General features: G+C 31.7%; 1 protein-coding gene across 2 annotated transcripts in view; it reads left to right on the top strand.

The window, feature by feature from the left end:
- LOC140450404 (acyl-CoA Delta-9 desaturase-like) overlaps nt 1–27,059 on the top strand; it is a 75,684-nt gene that overhangs the window by 44,472 nt on the left and 4,153 nt on the right. For both annotated transcript variants that reach the window (XM_072544025.1, XM_072544032.1), the window contains exons 2-3: nt 12,671–12,890; nt 21,358–21,488. In XM_072544025.1, coding sequence (XP_072400126.1) covers nt 12,671–12,890; nt 21,358–21,488 — 351 coding nt within the window. The remainder of the gene's footprint in view (nt 1–12,670; nt 12,891–21,357; nt 21,489–27,059) is intronic.

The following is a 27,059-nucleotide window of genomic DNA, read 5'->3' on the forward strand; positions in this document are numbered from 1 at the left end:
AATTTAGTCATTTGATTTCTATAAATTAAGAACAAAAAGCTAGTACTAACAGCTATCGACAAAAAAGAAAGAATTACTAATTCGAGTTGAAGCAGTATGTCTTCTCCGCAATTAAATATTTAAATCATTTTGAAGCCATTGGGAAACTTTCAGTATTCTGATTAATCTGCTTGAAAAAAAAATTATTAAAACATTGTAGATTGTATCTATGACACTGTAAGTGATTTTTTAGAGTGAATAGGCATATGTCATAAGTCAAGTTTGTTTTTTGGAATACTGCTGACATAGAAGTTTTTTGTTTTTTTTTTTTGGGTAGAAGATTTTATATTTTGAATTGTCCATTTAGGCAGCTGCTCACTTTCGACTCTACCAGCCTTTTGAATCACTACATAAAACTTAAAAATGCATTCCGAAAATAGTAGATAAAATTTCATTAATTAATTTTTTTCATTCCAAAACAGAAGGATCCATATTTTTGATATCATTCTTCTCTTTTATGATATAATAAACCTACAATCACTCATATACAACATGATAGGAAATTTGTCTGATTGAAAAAGCACCAAGTGCGTACGTAGTAAGCCCCCTTTCCAAGTTATTTAGTTAATCATTTGTTAGCATTGGTCGGTATATTATATTGCATTTTATTGTCGTTGCAATTATTATTAGGGGAAAATTGCAATGGACAGTGGCGGAGTGATATTTGATAATACCACTTATTCATTTCGAAGAAGTATTAATTTTCACCAGTTTCTTTGCATTGTTTTGCTATATTTCTTCTTTAAATGCCCATGTCTAGAAGAATTGAAAACGGCACATTTAAGTCTATATACAAAAGTGCAATAAATTATTAAGTACCATTAATTAACTGAGTGAATTTCAGTACACTAATATTAATCATACACTAACTCCAAATCTTTTACAAATATATGAAATCATCTATTTGGAAATTATTTGGTAAAAAAATCTCTGAATCCTTTATAAATTAAATAAAAAAAAAACTACATCAAGGGTGCTGTATTTATCCAAAGTTTTTTAAAATATATTCAGCGAAAGCGCTTTTAAGCTGTGAAAACGAAAATGTGGCGGAATAGAGATTCAATTTGTATCCACTTAAATTCACTTAAACAGTTGATTTATGCAAATGAAAAAGGCGACCTAGGATACAAGACTCAACAGAATTCTCCCGACAAACACTTTAGAAAAGCCTATCATACAATATAGATATTTAAATATTTTTTGTCACTTAAGACAAAATCGTTCTTATTTTAGGATATCAAAGAGATATCTCCATAAAAAGTCTACTTTTATGACATACTTCTCTGTTAGTGCTTAAATATCTTTTATTGATATCTATATTATGGACTGAAAAAAAAATTCATCCGTTATTTATAAATAAATAAAAAATGTTTTCAATATTAAGTTTTTATGTATGTGGTACAGTCACCTACTTCTTGACCACTATCTCTAATCTTCTAACATCTCTTTCAAGCTTTTTCAACGTTAAAAAAAAGAAACGGAAACATCGCTGACCTCAAAACTTGAAACACATATTTTATGAATGCGGAATAAATTTATTAAACAAAATTCCTAGCGTAACAATATATTTTCGTTTACGATGGCGATTTGTAATGCTTCGTCAGTATATAGATGATTTTTCCCGCGGTAAATATTGCCACAATTATTACCATAAATCGTCGACGTAGACAAACAAAAGAATAATTGGCTCATCGGCTGTTATCTAACCTTCAAGTAACCTATATCGGTCCACACGTATATGCATGGGTGCGATAAAAGGTGATTGTGTTCGAGTAAAGTTACTGGCAATAAAAACCCCTAGTTTAATCGTTTTGTTATTTTTACAATTAGCCAATGCTTACATGTCAAAAATAATTGAACGTTTTCAAGGTAAAAAAGAAGAAGTTACAGACATAAACGATATTTTTATTAGGCTGTTGTAGTTTGTGGTACGAAAAAAACAACAATTATGTGACATTGGTTAAACAATCAATAAAAAATACTGTTGTAGTTGTTGAAGTATATATATATATATATATATATATATATATATATATATATATATATATATATATATATATATATATATTTCTAAAGTATTCAACTAGTCAATTCAGAGGTTTAATCGGTCATTCAGGTTGGCAAATAAAAAAAGAAGTCAACTACTTCATAAGTTTATTGAAGACGTTTCGCCTTATATTTCTAAAGCTTCATCAGTTCTCTAAAATATAACAAATGACATTGAGTTTATAAGAAATACAGATATAGTTCATAACTTACAACTCAATATGTAGTATGTTATCGATATTGAGTTGTAAGTTATGAACTATATCTGTATTTCTTATAAACTCAATGTCATTTGTTATATTTTAGAGAACTGATGAAGCTTTAGAAATATAAGGCGAAACGTCTTCAATAAACTTATGAAGTAGTTGACTTCTTTTTTTATTTGCCAACCTGAATGACCGATTAAACCTCTGAATTCACTAGTTGAATACTTTAGAAATATAAATTGACGGTCGTAGTCTTTACAATATATATATATATATATATATATATATATATATATATATATATATATATATATATATATATATATATATATATATATTATATATATATATATATATATATATATATATATATATATATATATATGCACCATTCACAAAAAGGAAACATCTTTAAGAGGAATTGCGCTTCTAAATGCAGCGTATAAAATATTCTACTATAATATGCCACCGTATGGCACCACATGCAGAACGAATAATAGGAAATACAATTTTGTACAATTGTACCAGGTTAGTTTCAGAGGTGGTAAATTGACAATTCATCAGATTGCAATCCTGTCCCCAAAAGTAGCTGTTAAAAAAGTTGAATGTAGAGTACGAATCCTGTCTGACTGAACCTTTTACAACAAATAACGGACTGCGCTTCTCCTGTATACTGTTCAATCAAATTACAACCATTGGTTCAATATATAATAAATCAGTGCAAATCCTTGCCTATGCTGGTGATATCGTAAAATATATTAAGATATAACATCTGAGGTGAGTAGGGCATGTAATGCGGATGGAACAAAATGATCCGGCTAGAAAAACGCTTCTTGATAGACCCAATGCTCAGAGAAGAAGAGGAAGACCCAGAACAAGGTTCCTTGATAAGATCGATGAAGACCTAAAAACAGACTAGAACCCACACAGGGTTTTAAAGCCAGAATTATAATGATGATCAACAATAAACCTCCTTTTGTATCTTATTCGTATCCACTTCATATATCTTTTGGATTTATCCACATGTGTATTAAAATCTCATCGCATATCTTGAGTTTAAAGAACGAACTATATACAGAAAATCCATCACTCAATATTATTCAATATGCATTTTTGGATGTATTTATGGTTTGTTTTTAAACCAGAAGGAGTCAACTAAAAAGACAGATTCACATCCAAGAAAGTTACTAGAAAAGTCACCAAATACATCTTCTTTTTTGGTTGAATATCTCGGCCATGCGGTATCCAGTAATCAGTATCGGACAACCTCACACGACGATTCTAACCTAACGTTGTTTGTTTATGTTTGAATAATATTTTTTTCCAATTCAATTCCAATATATTGTTTTGTTTTTTTAATTACAATAAAAATTAAATATAATTTAATAAAATTTTAATAAACTTCTGTACTGTTTTATAAAAGTTAGATAATTACGTCTCCATCTTATAATTTAATCACGTTCAATGAGAATATTTTTTCGACTTCTCTTCAAGTACCTACAAAATAATAAAATGTACATTTGAATAAAGCTCTTTATCTTCTAATTGATTGCCTAACTCAGACACAATATTAAGATCTTTGTGTTGCACTTTTTATTTGCTATATATTTGTGGCTAACCCACATTTACTTAAAATTGATTTGCTTCAAGAATTTATATAATAACGAACGACACATATTTGGAAGATCTGGTCGGTTGTTAATTTCACTTAAAATTTTATTTAAAGTGGGCAATTCATTCTTGAAAAAGAAGCTGTGTACTATCTGTCATACAGATGTTTTAACTCTTTCATCGTATGCTGTAAGGATAGAAGGTCGACCGCCAATATTTTTAGGACATCTTACTGTTCCAGTCTGCTTATATTCCTTAATTGTCCTGTAAATAGTTGAATTCGCAACACCTAAAATTAGCACATTACTTTAGTAAGTCTTGATTTTAACAATAACTATTCTGCAAAACTAACCTGTTGCCTGTTTTATTTTTGCTACCATGGCTGGTATTTTCATTCCAGGATTATCAATTTTTATTTGTTTGTACTTCTACTTAATGCATTGTTTTTCATTTGATGATAAATGACCCAAATCTACTCGGCGTCAAATAAATTTTGAATTTTAAAATTTCATAAATGTCCTTAATGTCAAAATGTCATAATTTAGTGGAGTAAACTTGCCTGCGGTTGGACCAATTACAAACAAGCATTACGATGCGGTAAGTTTGAATTACTCCTCCTGGTTAAAAAACAAACCATATTATAAAGTATTCCATCATAAAACGGTTACGATAAAACCTCATCTTGTTTAACGAGTTACATTACTTTCTTTAATTCAACAGCCTAACAATCGAAATATTCTCATTTCGCGGCAACTGACATGTAACATATTCGTTTATAAAATGATTATAAACTATTACGAATATGAAATCGAAAAGGCAAGTAGGACATTTCGCTACTTACTACAAACGTCGTTGAAGAATTTCACTTTGATTGACTTATTTAGGTTATGTAAGTCATTAAAGACACTGAGGATTTGTATAGACATAGACTATTATATTTTTACGTAATACGTACCAAAAAAGTTATAAATATAAAAATGTAATCATCAGTCCAGTTATTTTCGACTCAAACATACCGAGAATACAGAAGTGTGACGACATTTCATACGATCATTAAAATTCATAGTACAGAAGTATATATGTACAACATAAAATGATAAGATTGAGAAAACACTGAAGAATTACTGTTAATGCGGCAGGAATAAATTGCGGAATCCTCCGAAAAAATAAGGGTGATTATGTATTGTGACTATGAAAAATGTGAAACACACTAGACCTGAAGTAATTTATGCTGCAATTCTTAAGAGTGTAACCTACTTTTAGGAGAACTTAACATATATTCAATCGGTATATACAAAAACCTGACGCACTCATTTGGTGACGTCATTCTACGAACGAAACGATGAAATCAGGCATTACTGAAACCATTTAATTCCCTTCAGTGCGTTCTTATAGCAAGACACAGTCAAACTAGCGTTTGCATTAGTAAAATAATTGGAGTATTTATTATATTTATTCCAACAGTCGTTTTTAATACTTTTGAATTCAGTGTGAAATTAAAATAGATAATGTTAAACTGTTTGTTCGGGCTGTTAGGCCGTTGTCTTCTGAGATTAGTTCTCGAGAACTGAGAGTTCTGAGATCTAATCTTAGAAGACAACGGCCTAACAGCCCGAACAATCAGTTTAACAAGTTAGACGATGGCCGTGAAAGCCCAACTCAGTTTAAAATAGGTAATGTTTTTAGGATTAATTTTTTTTTCGATCCTGCGTATTTCCAAGGTTTTTGAGGTTTTAAAATATGTCTGCTTAAATGGTCATCTAATTCCAAAGCAATGCGAAGAATATAAACAATACGAATAAAAGCAACAGACCAGCTTAGTTGAAGGAAGATCATCCATCGACGATGTCAGCCACGAGTCTAGAAACTTACATTTACATTCGTGGTTGATCATCTCTATAACGAAGTTATGGACAACATTTAATCACACATTTATTAACACTTTTCAAGAACTGTCTAAAGATTAAAAATCCCGAATAAAAACAGGTAAACATTATTTATCAAGTAATTCCTGTTACAAAAAGTTTACGCCAGAATTGTTGTATCTTACCAACTCGATTAACGCGCATCGGAAAAGACAGATGCACCTTCAATCAGATAAAAGCCTTCTTCAAGAGCCACACCCTCTCTATTCTGTCACAAATAAGGATGTCCTCAGAAGAATGAAGAAAAGAAAAATATTTCAAAAGCGAGATCCACGAAGAAGAGTTAAAGAACCCAGAACCTGGTTCAACACAACATAGGCACAACAAATGTGCTTTAATTTATCCTAGGTGATAACAGCAATGAATAGAAATAGAAAAAAAACCAATATTTCTTTATTGGAAACGAGCCAAAAAACTTAGATCTTGAGAATGGATAAAACATCTCCCGCTGTCAGGACTAAGTTTATGTAGAATTTACATTGACATCGATAAAAAAGAAATACAGAAACGAATAACAAAAGCAAAGCAGTCTTAAGATATCTGAATAGAGGACTAAGGAGGAAAATAAAGGTTCAGGGGACTCAGGGGAGAAAATTTAATATTTATTAAACCACGATTAAAAGTACTCTTTTGTATGGCGCCGAAACGTTGAGAACTATTCAAGGCAAAGATGAACAGCTAACATGGTATGGGCATGGTTAAAGTGTGCCGGAAATCAAACTACCCAAACAAGTGGAAGGAATCTTAACAAAACTGGTAACAATTTTCCACTAACACTGTCCATATATATATTCTATAAGACACTTGTCACATAGATTATATCAGTTGTTAATACTGTTTTGTACATTATGTTGTTTTGTTTTCTATTTATGATGGGCCAAAAATAACCTTTAACATAACAATGGTAACAATTATAACAGTGACCTAACCTATCTGAGCCTGACCTGATACCTAACCAATTACCGAAATTGTAATTACTTAAGTGTTTGATTTTCATAAATATGTAAATTAAACGATATACGCAGTACTATTCATTCTTAAAACAAAGTACGCGTCATTCATATAATAAAATACGTTGTTCTATTCATTCACGTTTTGTGTAACACATGAATATTCAGAATAAGTACCCACTTGTAGATTGCCATCGATATTATCCAGTATTAGAGATAAGTACACTTTTTTGTAACACAATTGTCCCTAACTTAAACTCCTGGTTACGAGAAGAACAAAGTGCTATTTTTTTCATTCTAGACTATTCCCTTTTAAGAAGACAAATTACTTCTTTATACTACAATACGAAAATGCCACTGAACCTCCAAAAATCGTACGAACAAGCTGAATTGTGCCGAGAATGTTAATTTTGGGATCCCAAAAAATATGTAAAACAGTTTACCACTGCCTATAGCATGAAATCGGTTTTGAGTTTGACACCGGTAAATAATAATGATAAATTTTATTGATCTCATGAGAATCGTAAAAAATCGCAAAAAAATCAGTAGTTTATTTAACAGGTTTATAGAATATGACTTCATTTGCGACAAAACAGAAAAATTGCATAAGAAAGCTGCACTCTTCACCTTTAAAACACATTTTGAGTTTTGTCGATAGGACACTGATCAAAAAATATCGAATGTTTACCGTTGTAAACCGAGTTTTTTCAGTTTTTCGACCCCTACGAGGGAGCGTTTTAAGGGGAAGGACTAGTAAACTTTTCTGCATCTTTTTTGTGGTACCAAAATTGACATTCTCATCAAAATTTAGCTTGTTCGTGTGATTTTTAGATGTCAAATCTCTGACGACTGGACTATTAGGAAAATCGTAAATAATGCCCTTTTTTAATAAATTTTAAATTGTTTACTAATACGTCTAGTATTAGCTTTCATATTGGGATTATTTGCCATCTTTATGGAGTTGTTTAAGTTTATATTTATCGGTTGCTGGCAATATCGTTCCTTTTGGTGTTGTATTTTTGCTCTTCGTATTTCTTGTATTTTCGAGTTTTGCTCTGAAAGTTTTTATTTTCCTAAATTGTTTAAAACGTCTGCTCATGATACTTCTTTTGATATCATCTCTTAATAATTTGATTTTGTTTTTTATAGTTTTTAATGATTTAACAATTTTTATCACTTCCATGCAGTTCCTCATTTTGTTTTGTCCAATGATTCACACTTCTATAAAATTTATAAAAGTCCAACATAGTTGCTTTCCATATTTGCAAAGAAGTGAGAGATGGTTAGAACAAAGATCATAATGAAGGAAATTAATATTGGTATGACAAAAAACAAAAACGTATGGAGAATTGTAGTAGTTTTTGGATATGAACTGCATATAGATAAAAGCAAAGATAATGAAGATACATAAGAAATGTTGAATTGTTATAAAAAAACTGCATGACGTGTTTTCAATTTCAACTGAACGAAACACGTCATACCCAAAAGTTCAATAGATAGTTAATTATGAAGCTTTCGTTGTTTTTACTCGGTAATAAAAGTGTGAATTACTTATGACCTGCGAAAAACAAAACAATTAAATAGTGCTTATAAATTTCCGTCACATTTTATGTGTTATTTGAGCAGAATAACAAATAACTAAATGCGCAACAATGACGCAAAAGATCATTTGAGATGAATGAGATGAAACAAATCGGAAATCAGCATATTTATTATAAAATGTGCCTTACGGCTGACGTGACTGGTAGGATGGATAAAATATTCTTTTTAAGTGTCCAACCTCCCCCAATTAGATAATATGTTTAGATAATGTTTCTTGGTCGCTAAAACATTGTATTATACTAAAACCTTTTTTTACTGTACAGTGAAGATATATTTATGTACAGGCCAGTAAGAAAACGATTTATTACATTGTTCTTTGGGTTCACCATAGAACAATGTCTCCCGATACCAAAAAACACTCTAAAATGGACACACAAAGAACCTCCTCCGCCAAAGAAAGAAGTTAGTAGTAAATGTTAGGTGTCATATTGTGAGATTTTCATGAAATTATTTTAATCATTCTATTTAAAAAAAGGGGACAACAATAAATGGCGAGTATTGTTCCAATTCGTTCCAAGTTCGCGACAAAACTAAAGGGAAAATATTAAAATCAGTTCGTGAACAAGCAAGTGCTATTTCATCATAATACACTCCTGTCCACAGCTCTGTAGTTTAAATGATCACAATTCGGGAATTTAGTTTTAAATGAGTGCATAACGAGTGTCCTGATTTCGAATGCTAATAAAATGGTTGGGCGGTAAAAGATTTTTATTTAATTTTAAAATAATGGCTAATCTAAATAACGAGTTCCGTGACTTGCGTTTTTTTTACACCCCGTAGTTATCGAACTACCCTCGTAATGTATATTAAAAAAAAAATTACAAAATATCAAATCATAATGTTTATATAAATTCATGTTTAATCAATCTTTTATAAAAAAAAATCCAACGATCAGCCACCCGTTCCTTTCGCCTCCTGCAGAGCATCCTCCGTGACCTTGTGACCTTCATCAGACGGCTCAGGACGCCCCTTTTACCAGTCGATATCGTCAGCGTCATGTGTTCCACGACTACGATATCGGAGTAATCCAGGAGGAAAACCCACCAGACATAGGTTTGGATTTTTATAGTATTGTCCGATATACTTACGTCTCTGTGTGCTTCTCTGATTGATGTTATTTTTAATGTTATTTAATATTCTGAGTTGTTACTTAGTTGGCCCTGGTTAGGGTTAGTGAACAACAGGTCGGCGTTCGTGGGTGTCGAGGGAACTATCTGTAGATAACTGTAGTAAGTGGCAAAAAATTTTTAGAAAATCAAAATTTTCAAAGGTCTACCTTTTTATTTTCACAATTACACTCTTTCAGTAATTCATAAGATTGTGTTGTGTATATGTTATATAGAAATTTTTGTAAAACTTATTTTTAACCTTGAATGATATTAGAAGCTATAACCTCAAAAATATTTGTCAATTGGTTGATTTTAATATGGGGTTATCAGTTTTATTGACTTCCTTATCAAAATAGCTCTATATTCAGTAATATTTATTAGAAAGCTTTGTTTCCAAGCTAAAATGGTTATTATAATTGTTTTTTGTTTTCATTTATAGTTGTTTTTAAGTAGTTAATTATTATTTTCACTACAACCATTCTGGTTACCAAAACTTTAGGTATGTTGATCGTTTTTTTTTTAAATCAGTTGTATCTAAATATAATTGTAAATATAACAGCCCTATGAGTAAGAATTCAGGCAAATGCGTAATGCTTTTATTGTCCGTTTTAAGGTTTATGAGTATTCAAGTTCTGTTTCTGGTGACAAAGTATATTTTTCCTGCCTTTTATCTTCACATTTGCATAATAATATGAATTGTTTGTGAACTGATTTAGAAAGGAAAATTTTGTGCCTCGATTGTTTTATTAAGAACTAAATCAATGCTGTGCAATTTACCGTCTAAGTAAAAGCCTTATTTTGTTAATATGATTTGTTATAATTAAAAAAAATTAACAATAGTTTTTAAAAAATGAGGCTTGATTGAAATTTTGTCTATCTGTCTGTCTTTTTTTTTCATGAACTTATTCTGGCCTCTTACTTTCTTGCATATGCTTCTTATTATGAGTATCAATTTTTTTGGCAATATAATTTCTTTATGGAACCACATTATCACTTTTTAATTATTTTGAAATATTGACTAAACTCACAGAAGTCAGAAGTTATACAAAGTTCTTCTCTAACTTCTACCTCAGATGGTCTATTACGTCTGATCTATTGTTCCCTAATAATCATTAAATACAGTAGGAAATTGAAAAACCTAGGAGTATATCGGGATGCCCTTCTATGTCCAGACTATTGTACTATTAAAGCTCTATCCGATTGTCTTGGTTCTTCTGTAAACTTGTTGCTTTGGTTCCGTCTTCTTGTTCCTTTTCCTATTGTCTTGTGTAAATTTCTTTATTGTATTACTAAGTTCGGAGTTGTTTTTTTTAATATAATGTATAATATATACTTATATTATACAAAAATAGCCCATAACTGTTTATATAAATTTTTAACAAATTAAGCAGTGACTTATCCGAATTGGCGAATTTAAAATTTAAATCCTTATCGTTTTATGGACTTCTACGTTCGTATTTTAATATAAAGCATTCGTTAAAAATTATTAGAGAGATTATATGTCGATAAAGACTACGTTTTCCTTATAGTTTTCGTGAAAATATAACATGTCGTAGTCCATATTTCGGATTTCTCCTCTCGTGGACAAACTATTCCAATTTTCTTCTTTTTATGGTATTAACCTTTCTTTCTTTGTTTAGACATTGTAAAACTGCTTGATTCGTCACTTTGTCCGTTCACGATATTTTTAACATTCTATGGTAGACCCCCATCTCGAAAGCCTCAATTATTTTCCACATTGTTTCAGTGAGCGTTGGTGCTTCCATACAGATTAGATTGGTTACACTAAGTTCTCGGTAATTCTTACAATCCTTTCTATCGCATTTAATCTTGTAAAGATTGGTGATTTACGCAGTTTTCCATTCTGAAAACAGCTCTTCGCGACTCACGAATAAATTAAATGTACCCACTAATAGCTGAACTAGTTTGTCAGGACCATATTTAGTCAGTTCTATGATGATTCATAGAATTTCCCGATTTCCGGGGATATTAAATTAACCTACTACGTTCTTCTATGCCTGTTCTACTACCTCTAATTATTTTCCAGGCTTCTTTACTTTTTGCGCCACCCAAATAATTCTCTACCTCGTCGCACGCTTTATTCCACATCTCATTCTTGGCTTTGTTTACCGCTTTATTTACTTCTTTGTTATTATGCTATCTAATGTCATTTGTTGTTAGACATTTATTATAAATCTCTTCATTCGTCCCATAAGATCTATTTCTTTATTCCATCATTTATTTCTATTCCATTGCAGCTTCGTCGATAGCTTTAATGATTTCGTTGCACGTATTGATTGGCGAGGAGTGACAAACATTGTTTAGTTCCATATTCGCCCCCATTCGATACAGAAACTGGGTGGACTCATTTTCGAAACCTTTAAATTATACTTCCAAGTTGAGATGTTTTGTAGCTCCATAAAACTTCCTTCTTCATTTCGTTGTTGGCTTCCTTTAAATGTAAATAGTACCGACGGACCCTTTAAGTAAATGTTGATGAGATCCACACCCTGCTCCTCGATAGACCCTAACGTTATTAACCTTTATTTTGGAGTTGTCCTTGTATATTCAGTAGTGGATTATTGATTTCAAATTTCTCGTTGGTTGGGTCCACGTAAATTTATGGATATCATTGTGCTGATAGTATCAGAAGCTTAGATAGAAGCAACTTTTATTGTTTTTATTAATTTTTTCTTCTGCAAATGGACCCACTACTTTTAGCTTAACCTTGAACTTTTAATAGTTTTTCATTTATTTGTTCCCAGTTTTTAACACAGAGTCAGCCTTCTATTTATCAGTATACTTACACTTGCTGCTTCTGAATGGCGCTAATCTGATAAATAATACCTATGGAAATTGTTACCTATGGAAACACTGTCTTGACTAATTACTTTTTTTAAGGGGACGATAAATACATTACAAGTTTAATTATACAAATCAATATTTAAGAGAAAAATAATGAGAACACCAAGAATCTTCAAGAAAAACAAAGAAGATCTACAAGAAACACCAAAATTTCTATGATGGTGTCCAATCTCATTAGAAATTAAAGCAAGCTATTTAAATCTTTCTGTGTGTATTAACTATATCATAGCTGTTCTGAATGTGTTAATAGTATTTGATAAAAACTGAAATTTTTGAAACATATATCTTTGGTTAATCTTGATAATTTCTTATTGCAGATAACAATGGCACCAAACACATCAATGCCCACCGGTGTTCTTCACGAACATGATGACGAGGTCCAAGCTAAAATGATTCCTCCGGAAATTGTAAAACCAAGCGAGCGCAAACTTGAACTGGTTTGGCGTAATATTATCCTTTTTGCTTATCTTCACCTGGTAGCGCTGTATGGATTTTATCTGATGTTAGCGTCTGCGAAAGTATTTACGACGATATTGGGTGAGTAAATTTCCAACATTTCATCAAATCATTGCTACTTTCATTGTTACAATACTCTTCCTTTATAACTGAGTTTTTGATAAAATCTAAAATTAAGTTGTAAATTGTTTATTTTAAAATGTGTTAAAAAAAGATTTTTATATTTACTTGTTAGTTTTGTTTTAAACTACTGTTTAATATACTTCTTTTCCCGGACCTGATTGTAGTGTGGCCTAATTTTAAAACATAGACTGAGGGGCATCTGGACGAGAAGCGAATGGCCCAGTTTTTTCTTTTCCCTATAAGTTTCGTGATCTACGATTTTTCTTTATCCACACCAAAACAAAAGCGTTCAAAAATTTTCGATTGAATACGTATCTAGCGAATTACCAAGCTAGCGGTATTTCTAGCTTGTTTGCAACGAATTTGTTACAGTTTTTTCTTTTTAATGAAAGATAAAGTCATTCATGAACGTATAATTTATATTCTTAAATCAATCTTGGTTTAAGGGACGCACATTTCTTGTTTCAAGGGAATATTGGTCCTGCCTTATCGTTACTGATGGACCTGGAATATTTTATTAGTAAAGGATTTTAGAAATTACATAAGAAAATCATCAGTCTCGAAACCGCTGTTTGTATGCACAGAATAAGCTTATAAAAACAAAAGTCTAACAGGGACATTAAAAGTCTTTTTACTTAATCAGTAGACCCATTTGTACCTTTCGGTGTTGGGCCACATTAAAAGTCAAGATCTATAAATTTATTGCCGGACCTGTACTAACGTATTGATGCTAAACATGGACAATGACTAAAGTAAATAAATAAAAACACGACAATTTTACAGGTTTTGGGATATATTCTTACGGGGAAAAGGTCACTTGGGCGTCTCAGACCAAACTCATAGCCGACATGAGCATGGGTCTTTGCAAAGCGACATGGCTCCTGCTCATTTTTGTTAAAATCTTTGTTTTTATTTTTTTACTGATTATTATCAAAACGTTTTCATTTCCGTTTGTAATAATCTTCGTTTCATTACGATTATTGTAAAGCCTATTTTTTTAGCTTCGCTGTTTAATTCTTCGGGAATCTTCTTTGATTTGTTTCTGTATTAGCTATTAAAATTACATAGTAAGCAAATTGCAGACAGTTCAGATATTATTAATTTATTTTAACATTGTTCATCCTAATTTAGTTTATACGGTAATAATCTTATAAAAGACATCCTTCAACAATAGCTTTGTAAACTTTGTGGCTATGCAAAACAAGAAGATTTCACTTTGCTTCCGCTCTATAAATTTATTATAAAGCCAAACATCCGCTTTGAACACTTAAAGTTGAAACGATTAAATAAATATTGACATTTATATAGTACATACATACAAAGCTGTATCCCAGATCCCAGAATAACTCTCCTTTTAATTCAGAGCAAGCAAATAATCCTTCAATGCTATATATTTGTTTGTGCCTACGTGACTATAGGTCTGCACACGATTATAAATTCGCAAATGTGATTAAATTTTGCGATACACAAAGTTTACACAATCGATCTCTTTGCATCCGTCATGTTTGGTAATAATTCGTGATAATCACCCTGTACACGCATGTAACATGCACCCAAAAATAACCGACTGACCTCTACTGATAAAAAATCGTGAGAATGAAATTGATACTCATGTTATGTAACCTGCTACACTCGTTGACTTATCTCTACGACCTTGTAGGACAAGAGAAACGATATTTTTGAACTTGACTTTGAATGAACTTCGCGTTGTGATTGTAACTAAACAGCTGATTGTTATGTTACATATATATTGCACGATAAGAAGAAAGAAAATGATATCTAATTAAAGTCCTTAATGTTTTTTGAAAAAATAAACATTTGACAACTTTAAATCGTAAAAAAATGCCCTACTATAAGCCTATATGTACTTGTTATTGTGGAAAAGTTCTAGAAATCTTATTTATTAATTATTGTGATTTATATTAGAGGTCCAGGACGTGCAGTGGACACCCAAAACAACCAAGCACAAGTAAAGTTATATAAATTGGTATTGCTTCTATTGAAATAGCTAATTATATTCGTGATAATCGCTATGATAAAACGATAGAAGGAAAAATAGATTTAGTATTCACTATCCTCATTCGTTAATTTCATATAAAGAGATCCGTACTTAAATATTCAAACAAATAATCGTAACAAACGGCACCACACGTATTTTCCGCATCTTTTTTAGAGCCTGTAATTTCGTACAGATGAGTTACAGATGAGCTTTCATCTTAAGCAAGCTCTGATACAGTCCTACTTTAACATGAAATTTACTCATACTCATATGTCACAATCTTCACATACTTACCGGCAACCCCTGTCTTATTGAGGGCACACCACTCTTTTGGGGTACCCTATCTAACGCTTTCTTAATTAGCATCACAAATCGGATTTGGTTATTTTCAGAATTAACAAAAATCAACACATCTCATAGCTGTATTAAGTGTATATTATTGTATGCCGCAGAATCTTGGAGACAGTGAGAAACAACTACCAAAAAATTACAAACCTTTATAAATAAATCGTTAAGAAAAATTTTAAAAATATAATGGCCGGATAAAACAACAAACGCAGAACTATGGAGAGAAGAACAAAACAAGTGAAAATAACAATCACGATTAAAAGAAGAAAAATGGATTGGACTACACTAAGGAACGACCAACATAATATAACCAGACAGGCACTCAAATATCGACCAGACGGAAGAAGAGAAAGAGGAAGGCTGGGTATTAACTGGAGAAGAACTGTAACAACAGATCATGAAAGAATTGGACTGAGATGGAGAGAGGTCAAACAGAGAGCGAAAAATAGATAATAATGGAAAAGACTTGTAGAGGAAATTTCAAGGGAATAAAACAAAAGACAGAAGAGAGGGAGAGATAAAGAGAGGGAGGGATAAAGAGAGGGAGGGATATAAAGAGAGATGGAAGGAGAGAAAGAGAGAGAGAGAGACTCCACTTTTGTGTATATATCTTATTAATTAATTATTCTCTTCCATCTTTGCATGTTGTGAATTTCATGTTTCTTGTCCAACCGGAAAAATGAATAATCTGGTACAGTTTTTAAATACTGCGTAAATCAAAATATGTTTTATTAATGTGAATTTATTGATGGTTAAATGACAACCTCAAAACTAACTAAGTTTATACTGTTTGAATAATAGTCTCTGTTAACACAGTTTTAACGTAAACACGAACATTCCTGAAACTCGCAGTTTGGCGAACACGTCATCGCGCTCTTCATAGGCGTCACCGTAGGGACTCTGGTTTGATTATTTATTTATAGAATATTTATTAACCCTAATATGAAATGGCCGCTAGTAAAATGATGAAAAGGTAACTTTGATAACAAAACTTCCTCTATTGCCCCATCTCCTAACTGTATATTAATTTCCGTTTCGTTTTAATTAATTTATTGATTTATGTATAAAAACTACCATTCAATACAAATGATCATGATGAATATATTTTTTTGTTTAGATGTCATTTTAAGCATCAATGTTGCATTAATTATTTTATAAAAGTGAATTAATGATCGACGGAAACGCATTAAGGTTGACTGTATTTTATTGTTTTTCGTCATTTCGAAAAAGTAATGATAATTCAGGTTAGCTAAGTTGATGATTTAACTTAGTCAATAAAGAAAAAAAATTCATTATATCTATATTTAAATGAAGCTTTCAAGGATTATATCGGTACTTTTCAATGAAAATACGTATATGCAGGAATGAGTGTAAGCTTTCGTGACCACTGTTTTTTAATGGTGCATTGTATTGGAGGTTTATAGACCGTGATCTGAAAACTTTTTTTCCTGCGGCAGATATTTAGGTACTTATTCAACGTAGCAACATGAGGCTACGTCTTCGTCCGAGCCCACATCGTCCTTGATAATGCTGCAGAAACATCAGGAAGAAAGTACTGCCTATAAATCCCAAATAAAATCTCCCACTATATTTTTATGTTTGGTGTTTTTGTTACACAACTAGTAAGCGGCTTTTGCTGTAGGACAACAAAAACATAAATTGTATTGAAACAATATTGTTAATGTGTTGACGACAACTTGACAGTAATAATAAAAAAAAGGTATCTAAAATTTTTGGCAATGAGGATAACAATGAGAATGACACAAAAATGTAGACGAAGAATGAACCAAATGAAGACAAAATATCTTGTAATGGCATATATAGCAAAATAAACATTACATTTTTAAAAACTTCTACATCACTAAATCTTTAAAAAAATGTAGATGAAGACTAGGCAAAATGTAGATGAAAAGTGTGAAAGAAAATTTAAAAACATCAAAAGTGAGGATGTGGAAAATAAAACGACGAACCAGAGCTTAATAAGACAATAATACTAGCAGTATTAACATATGTCACAGAGAGAACAACCTTGGCAAATGGAACAAAAAAATTAACGATAATGAATTTAAGAAGTTAATGATTCACGAAATAATGAGGGAGAGAATATAGTAAGCTTTATTAAATCAATGAATTCAATTAAATGAAACTAATAAGAAAGTGAAAAGTAATTAAGAATGGATAACTGTAGAAAACTAAAATCGCCATTCGCTGTGAAAATACAAGAAAATAAGAAGTACTCTACCTTGTTATAGTATATTTGAAGAATAAGCTGGAGTAAATTCTCAGAATACTCATCTTCGAACCTCGAAATACATAGGCGTGCACATCTTCTAACTAAAACGTAATCTTAAAAGAAAAGTTTGCGTTAAATTTATTTGGATATTTAGAACAAAGAAATTAATTCAATCCAATACTGGTTTAAAATAAAAAGATACGCATAAAAAGAATTAAAATTCTATTATTTGTGAAACATACAGTTAATATAAAATAATAAAATACAATAAATTATACTGAAACGTAAAATACATACACAAAAACTGTAAGTTTTTTTTTTATATTCCTATTAATAAATAATAATATTCTTAATACTAATAATATTGGAAATAAAAATGAAAATTATATTAGCAATAAAAAATAAACAAAAAATTAAGAATGAAGTTGACGGTAATTAGTTTAAATGTAAAATAAACTTCTGAGCTACAGTTTAAAGTTAAGCTTCCTCATATATTCTGTTTCAGACAAAGTGTTATCCGATCCGGGATAAATTATTATAGGTTCTATACTGCTATCTATTATATGATCAAGCTCACACATATTTTTCTCAATATTTATAACGTAATTAATACATTTTTGCCAATGTTCAGTCGTTACTTCGGATATTGATTTATGAAAAAGAATAGTAACATCTGACAATTTAAAAGTTGTATTATTTCGAGCAACATTACTTTTAACTTCGGCCCATACTAATTCAATCAGATTTAGCTCGCAATGATACGGTGGTAGGCGAAGTATTTTAATTCCTGGTTTTTTGGCTATCTCCCCCAATATTTCTGCTTTTGTCATTGTATCGTCAAAGATTAAATTCTTAGAAGTTAACCACATTGCAATTTCATCTTTCGTCCATTGAGTAGTTGGTAAACGTTCAACTAATCTAGAGTGCTGGTAACTTGCAGTGTCCATGACAATAACTGAATTTTTAGGTATGAATTCAATCATCTGTTCGAAATATTCTTCAAACACGTCCCCGTCATCTCTTCGTGATAATCTCAGGTCTTTTTTGATTTAAACAAAAGTAAACCCTCCTTAAGAAATCCATTCATACTACCTATATGGGTAACAATTAATCGTCGACCTTTACCTGTTGGTTCCTTGAAACCAGTTGAATATCCTTCCAGAAATGCTTGTCGACATGTTTTTATAGTTTTGTCTTTCCAAACTCTCCCTACAAATGCAAAACTTTTCAAAGTTTGTCTCTACCTATTGTGGGTAAATCGGGATCGTCGCTAATGGCTTGTAACACTTTATCTAAAGTTGGTATTTGTTTGTTAAAAAAAATGAGTGGACCATTCTACGAATTGCATTTTTGAAAAATTCATCCACATTCACTTTCGACAATTTTGGTCTTCCTGGTCTCGGTTTGAGTGGCGTTATACCAGTTGATTTTTCCTCTTTTAAAATGTTATATACAGTTGATTTTGAATATCCCATTACTTTAGACGAAATTTCAACTATACTATCAACAGTATTGGAAGGATTTTGTTGCTTAAAATAATTGTAAATATTAAGGATAACACTCTTTTCGTTAAGTGATAAATAATTCAACTTTTTTTTAACTGGTGTATAATCACACGTTAATTCCATATTCTATAAACTCAGTATTTACTCTTGCAAAAAACAACTGTCTTAGATCTCTTCACTCGCTTATAATCGACTGAACAAAAATTTTCTGATATTAATGAATGACTATTTAAAGACCATTAACCATTTTATTAATCATTGGTTTTCCAAACAAAATCGAAATTTATATTATTTAAGATAGCGTTCACATTTATCAGAAACCATCTTTCGCTAATCGACTTTTTCTATCTAAACTATCAAAAGACCATTAACTAAATACCTATGTATTTTAAGAGTTTCTTTATTTCTTGTTATTTAATGGGTCATTATCATACCGACAAAAATAACTATAAATAACGTTACTAAAATAAACATATTTATATAAATATAATATGCTTTGAAAATTGTTTAAATATCTTACAAACCGAAACGAATAATGTAATACCCTTAAAGTACGCCTATGGCCAGCTGAATCATCCCTAGCCTACACAGTTCTAACAGTAGCAGGTATTTAAATTTTACGATAGTCCATGTGACATGGAAAAAATTCTATCTAAATAGTCAATCCTAACGTAAAATAAACTAAAATATTGACGTTGTACGAAAAGCACACGTACTAAAATATGCTTAACAATTTAGTTTTTTTTCTGAGAATTTACTCCAGCTTATTCTTCAAATATACTATAAACTGAATAATATGAGTTCAATAAGTTTATGAGTAATCTCTAAAAGCCCTGATCGACAGATGAGTAAAACCGCAGTTTTATTATTGCTCGGCGGTAAACCTCGCCAGTGTAACCTCGGTTTTACATATCGACAAGCCTGGCTCGCGGCTCGTCATGTTTCATGTCATATTTTTTACTTGACTCGTCATGTGAAATCACGTTTCTAATGCAGTGTAAATAGCTCTGCATATCTCTGGAATAATCCTTCCCAAAGTTTGTCTAGATATTAAAGTAAAATATTGCAAACTTCTTTGAGTTTTACCTTTGGCCAGATATTGGCTGTGATTGCAGCTATCAAACGTTCCTGAGGAAAAATATCTTCTCACGTTACAGTAATTTGTTTTTGTATTATACTTAGGTGTCACTAAAGACAACAATTCGTTATATGATTTTTCAGAAATTCTCAGATAATTGCTGTAATCAAGTGGTTCTACTAACAATTAAGTATATTGCGTCGTTCCCAATACTTGGGACACATTACAAGAGGCGAAAGATATGAACTGCTTCGAATAATTATGCAAGGAAAAATAGCAGGAAAAAGGTCCATAGGAAGAAGACGAAACTCCTGGCTAAAGAATCTACGGGAATGGTATAGCTGTAGCAGCAACGAATTGTTTCGGTCAGCAGTTTCGAAAATACGTATAGCCCTGATGATCGCCAACCTTCGGAACGAAGATGGCACTTGAAGAAGAAGAAGTCGTTCAACCCATCTATACTACTTACGATTAAGATATTACCATTACTTAAGATAGATAAAAAAAATTCTAGATAACATCCAAAAATGTTTAATTTGTTTTATACAAACGTAGCCTCTTATGTCAAATATTCATATTCAAAAATCGAAGTGAGAGACTTGAAGGATTTGAAGGACTGTATTGAATATAAAAAAGTGCGTAAACATTTTTATATTCAAATATGCTCACGCGTAAATCACGTGTTAAGGTGATAATATACTCATGGTCTAACAAAAACTATACTGTTGGATTAGATAAATATAATTTATGGATGATATGCATGAGCAGAAAACCGATACCGATGATAGCAATAAATCGATAAAGTACAGTTTTTCTTAGTCTAATTTGTTATAATGATTTTATACAATTTATAAATGCTTTCCTTTCCGAGTTCGTACTTATAGTTTCAGACGATGTGGTTAAATATTCAAGCTTGTATTTTTTTTTTAAACGTCATAAACTTTATTTTAACGACATATTCCTTAGTGCATTAGTCCGAGTCCACGCTTCTTTCGCGAAAAAAATCTGAAACGGCGAAGCACTCAACTTCTTAGAGTCGTTTAAGTTCACGACTACACAAAACTGATTTGATTGTTCTGGTCTGTTTGAATCCTTGCATATTAGCTCTCAGTTTTCATTGAGTGTTGGCAAGCCAGATTTGTACCACTCAACGCTTTATGTCAAGGTCCATCACATATAATCAAGGTTCAAACATCACAACACTTATTTTTGTCATTTCTAAATTTAGCCTTTGACTTACAAGTGTATTTATTCTGTTTCAGCTGTAGTGTTATATATATGCGGTGGTCTGGGAATAACAGCTGGTGCTCACAGACTGTGGGCCCACCGTTCCTATCAAGCAAAATGGCCACTAAGACTTATCCTTACCCTCTTTAATACTTTGGCATTTGAGGTAAGTAGCCTTTAAGGACTTTAAAAATAATTATGACAAAGTTTTTTCGATAAATATATGTGAAAATGACTTGTGTATACATCAAAAGTTTTTCATATTTCTTACTTTACTTTTTAACTGGACAAATTCTATAAGATTTCGGCCCAGTGTTGGCCTACAACATTTTTATTGGCGACCCACGGCGTAGGTACACTGATGTGTTTCATATTTTGTTTGTGTGTCTCCACAGTTGCAGGTTATCTATATATATATATATATATAAAAGCCAAATTATATGGCGTAGGAGGAATCGTCAAGTCGGCAAATTCGTTTAACTTTCCGCGTTCGAATCGGTATTAATAGAGTGTTATGACGTTATTTCAGTATCCCTGCTTCGTCAGAAACTCGTGCGGATACAAATTCAAACTCAGAAAGTTCAACGAATGTCTCCTGAATATTTTCCACTTCGATAGTTAACGTACAGAGATGCCATCTACTTTGGTGGCCATGAACGAAAACTATTTAATAATATAGTTTTCTGTTCTCTGGGCTATACGAAATGTACAAAAGATTAAATCTTTTAGCTGCTATTACTTTGATGACAAATTCGTCAAACTTCCCGAGTTGGAATCGGGATTTGTCTCCCTGCACCATATAGCTTTTCAATTCGCGCATAAGCTTATTTTTACTGTAGATGTTCTATCAAATTTCCAATAGCATCTTCCCATCTCGTCCTGAAGTCTTATGATTGCTTATTCTACTCGTACATATTCGCTGATCTTCGGCCATTCATTTTTATTTTTATTACAATGTTTTAATGTTTATAATATTTTATTTACTGTCGTGTGGTTCCAAGAGTATTTGTGTTAAATCGTCTGGTAGTTAATTTTTGTAACTTTTATCAGGTTTACTTTTATAACAATTTTATTTGTTTGCCTTCATTGCCCCATACATATTCAGCAGTGTTACTTGGTACTTGTATAAACCTAAACAATTTGATACCATTGCCTTTCAAGTGTGTAGATAAGTACTTTTTTACAATACATGACTAGTAGATTTGTCAAAGTAGCTATACTTCTCGATAATGTTTATTTTATGTACACTTCATTGTCTTTATCGTTGATTATCACTTGATTATCTTCAAATAAAGTTAATCGTTGATTATCACGACTTGATTATCTGCAAATAAAGTATACGTACTATACGTGTATATAATTTTAAAGAGCAGAAACCTTAACAGTAGATTTAGTTACTGATTATTTTATAAAATCTACGAATGTTATCAGACGTTACCAGTTGACTTGAATTATTCAGAAAACTTTTATTTTAACTTTTTTGGTAAACGTATATTCTTTTTACATCTGGTTATTATGATCTTCTCTTCGTGTTTGCAGATCTTCCTTAGTGGTAATCTAACCTAACAAAAAAGTTATTCGTCTATCTTAACTCTATAAATAACTAGCTTCATGGAGAAGCACACCAATAACGCCCCATTTTACTAAAAATAAATTTGGAGCTACCATGGTGAAAGTACACAACCGTGTCCGGCTTCTTTTAAAATTCACATTTTTATGAATATAAATTTGCACTTATTCCAAAATTTCTTCCAGTCAGTCAATATTGTTGAGGATTTTCCTAAGCATGGCATGCTGTATTTTGTCAAAATCTATTATATTAACATCAGTAAAACAGTGATTCAAAAATTGTTTTCTGAGTGAAGTTTCCATAAGTATACCAAAATCATTGCTGAATATTCGGTCACCTCTTTTTGTTCTACACGGACGTATAGATATACATACAGATTCATTTAACTATGTACGATTATTATTGTTTTTATTATATGTTAAAAATGATTTCATAAAATGTATTAATTGTAATGACTTTGCATAATTCGATTCTAATAATTTTACATTCACGATTGTCTATAACATAATATTATTTCTACAGTACACATAAAAAAAAACAAATTGTTCATATAAAAAAATACATTGTTAATAAGTTAAGTATCATTAACATAAATAATAATAATTGAACGGATTATGTTATTATAGTTTTTTAATTAAAACTGCAAAGACAATGAAGGGTGACTGATAGTTTAAATAAAAATGTAGAATGTAAAATATCACGTACACAATGATATATAGATAGATAGATTGTTATACAATAGCTAGAATTATGTATTTATAAAAAAAAACATTATTAACTGAAGAAAAAGGAAAGAAGAGTTTTTGTAATACTTGTATACACTACATATTTCACTATTATGTAGTTTCTTCAAATGTGAACATCACAAGTATCCACACATTGTGGTGAAAAACGTATCTTCTTCTTTGAGTAACGTTTCCATTAGTAAATATTGACAATTATAATAGTGACGTACTTCAGCTCGGAGTAATGATGTGTTCATAATGGTTCAGTTGTAGATATTTTTGAGCTATAGGTATTGATAACTTGTGGTAGGTCGCTTTGTTTTTTTATACATTAAATTTATTGATTTTATTATATGGGAGTCGGCATAAGTCAAGCAACGCTCTCGAAAAATCGACCAAGTCAGGCAACGCTGATAATTCTGGCAACACTGTCGAAAAGGATTAAAACGAAGCATGTTCGATCCTTGTGCATGTTCGTGCTTCAGACAGTTGTGTCGGTGTCATGATAGCACGTGGTCTTCAAGTAGATGCGTTTTCAGAATGAAAACACGTCATGTGTGCGGGGGTACCTTAATGTTCATTTTTGAAGAATGGATTGGCAGATGACGAATCGTTGAGTGGCACGCACGGTCATGTGACCTGACACCCTGTGATTTCTTCCCGTGGGGCCTTCTTTTTCCGTAAAAAAAAAGGACTGAGTTTTTGCAAGAGGACCACGCACCCTTCCCGACTTCCTAATTGCAATTGAAGAAAAATTTGAAAATCTTCGCAGACGGCTTGATGTGCTTTGCCGGACCTGCCTCTACGTTGCGACACGTTTCATTAAAAGCATTGATTAAGATGGGCATCAATTTAAACACTTACAGTAAACCTTTTTCGAATCCCTTTTGTAGTTTCTTTGAATAAATTCATTTTGATGCTGCATTTTTTCTCTTAATGCAAATTTATTACCTGACTGATGCTGACTCCTGTATCATATTTAGGTTTGCGATATACATGTCCAACATAGGCTGCTTTTATTTTTTTTAATAATAACCTTTCCTTGTCTCTTCCTATTTTTATAAGAATGTCTTATTTATCAATACGCATGAATAAGCACGATGACAGTAAAATCATAAAGATAATCCAAACAATATATTGAAAGCAAAGTGCCATAGTTCAAATTGATGGGTAACAGTCAGAAGAAATGAAGATCTGTAGACAGGGATGCGTTTTATCGCCACTTCTGTTTAACTTAGATTCTGAAGAAATTTTCAAAAACACGCTTAATAATATCAAAGAGGGAGTTATCTTTAACGGAAAATTAATTAACAACTTATGATATGCAGATGACACTGCGATCATTGCAACGAGCATAGAAGACCTACAACATCTAATCGAAAGCTCGAAAGTATGAAAAGTGCTGAGTTACTATAAACGCAAAAAAAAACGAAATATATGCTAATTACAAAAATACCACAAAATATACACCACATATTGACAATAAATGGTAAGGTGATAGAACCAGTAGACAAATATCAGTACTTGGGAACGTTGATCAATGAAACCAATGATCATACTGCAGAAATAAACCGGCGAATAGAGATTGTCAGGTCAGCATTTATACGAATGAAGCTACTCCCAACGTGCAGAAATCTTAATTTGGAAATCATACTACGTACCATTCGATGTTATATATTTTCAATATTATTGTATGGAGCAGGAGCAGAGTTGTACATTAAAAAAATTCAATTTAAAAAGAATCGAGGCCTTCGAACTCTGGTTATATCGCAGAGTATTAAAAATATCATAAAGTGATAGAAATACAAATAAGGGGGTTGGTAAAGAAACAGTGCTAATCACCACTATTCAAACAAGAAAATTGGAATTCCTAGGCGACGTAAGAGAGGACCAAAATATGAAAGTTTGAGACATAACAGGGAAAGATTCAAGGAAGAGGATCGGTTAGCCGAAGGCAGAATTCTTGGTTAAAGAATCTACATGATTGGTATCAATGCAGATCGATTGATTTGTTTAGAGCTTAAGTTCAAAAATAAAAATAGCCATTATGATTGCCAAACTCCGTAGGGAGACGACACTCTAAGAAGAAGTGTATGTTGAAACTCCTTGACGCATGTCATTTTCAACGTGCACTATTTTATATCTATTCTATCATATTTTTGTTGATGCTTATGGGTTATAATACTTTTTTTAATAAATGCTGTGTCTTGTCTATTTCATTTTTTCATGCCTTTTCGTTGGCTACTAAGTGGGCATATACGTCTTTTTTACATCTCTATATTTCCGAAATAGTTGTACCCTAAATAAGCATATATGTATATTTCTTATTTCTAACGCCTGTCTAAAGCCGAATTGCTCATCGCTTAAGCCTGCTTCGCATTTACTAATAATTCTGCCGGTTATTATTGAACTGAGATTTTTAGCACTAGTTTATTAAACTTTATCTAAACTTAAATTTAAAGTAATAAGCTCAATGAGGGGGATTGTCAGCGAGAGGATAAGCCCAGCGAGAGGTTTTTATCCTTTTTAATCCACTTTTAAATTAGAATGTAATGAATTTGATTTCTAACGATATTGTTCTTTGATGATATTGCCATGTATATATTATATGTCATGTATATAGCCTATTTGGCGGCTTAAACGATGTGTTTAAAATCATGAATCTTTTTCCTGATAGAATTATATTGGTCTGTCTTTCTTGCTGTTGCGTTCTTCTAGATCATATTTACTAGTTATATCTTTTTCTTAAAGTGCCCTCTCCTCAATGGAGGTTGGCTACTACAATTTTAAACTCTTGTCTATCTTCAGCTGTTCAAAATTTAGCCCTGTCCATTGTCGGATGTTTCTGAGCCACGATAGTCTTTTCCTTCCTAGGCCTCTCTTTCCCTCGATTTTTTCTTTCACTATATGTTGGGCATATTGGTACTTATTATTTCTCAGTATGTGGCCTAGGTATGATGTTTTTCTAACTTTTACTGTGTTAAAAAGTTCTCTTTCCTTGCCTATTCTATGCAGCACTTCTTCGTTTGAGGTATGCGATGTCCATGAAATTTTGAGTATTCTCCGGTAGATCCACATTTCAAAGGCCTCCAATTTATTTACGGTTGATGTTTTAAGGGTCCACGTTTCAACTGCATATAGAAGAGTCGACCAGACGTAGCATTTTGATAAACGTAGTCGAATTTCGAGTTTTATTCGAGAATCACAATGCAGTTTTTTTATTTTTTCGAAAGAATTTCTGGCCTGTTCTATTCTCGATCTTATTTCTAGATCAGGATTTAGGCTGCTATCGATCCAACATCCCAGGTACTTAAATCTATTGACTTGTTCTAAAATTTGCCCATTTATTGTGCAAGGTTGAGGTACGTTTTGGTTTTTTCGGATTGACATCACTTTGGTTTTTTTAATGTTTATTTTCATACCAAATTGCTCACAGGTCGAG

The sequence above is a fragment of the Diabrotica undecimpunctata genome, chromosome 1 (assembly GCF_040954645.1).
Source record: "Diabrotica undecimpunctata isolate CICGRU chromosome 1, icDiaUnde3, whole genome shotgun sequence".
Taxonomy (NCBI): domain Eukaryota; kingdom Metazoa; phylum Arthropoda; class Insecta; order Coleoptera; family Chrysomelidae; genus Diabrotica; species Diabrotica undecimpunctata.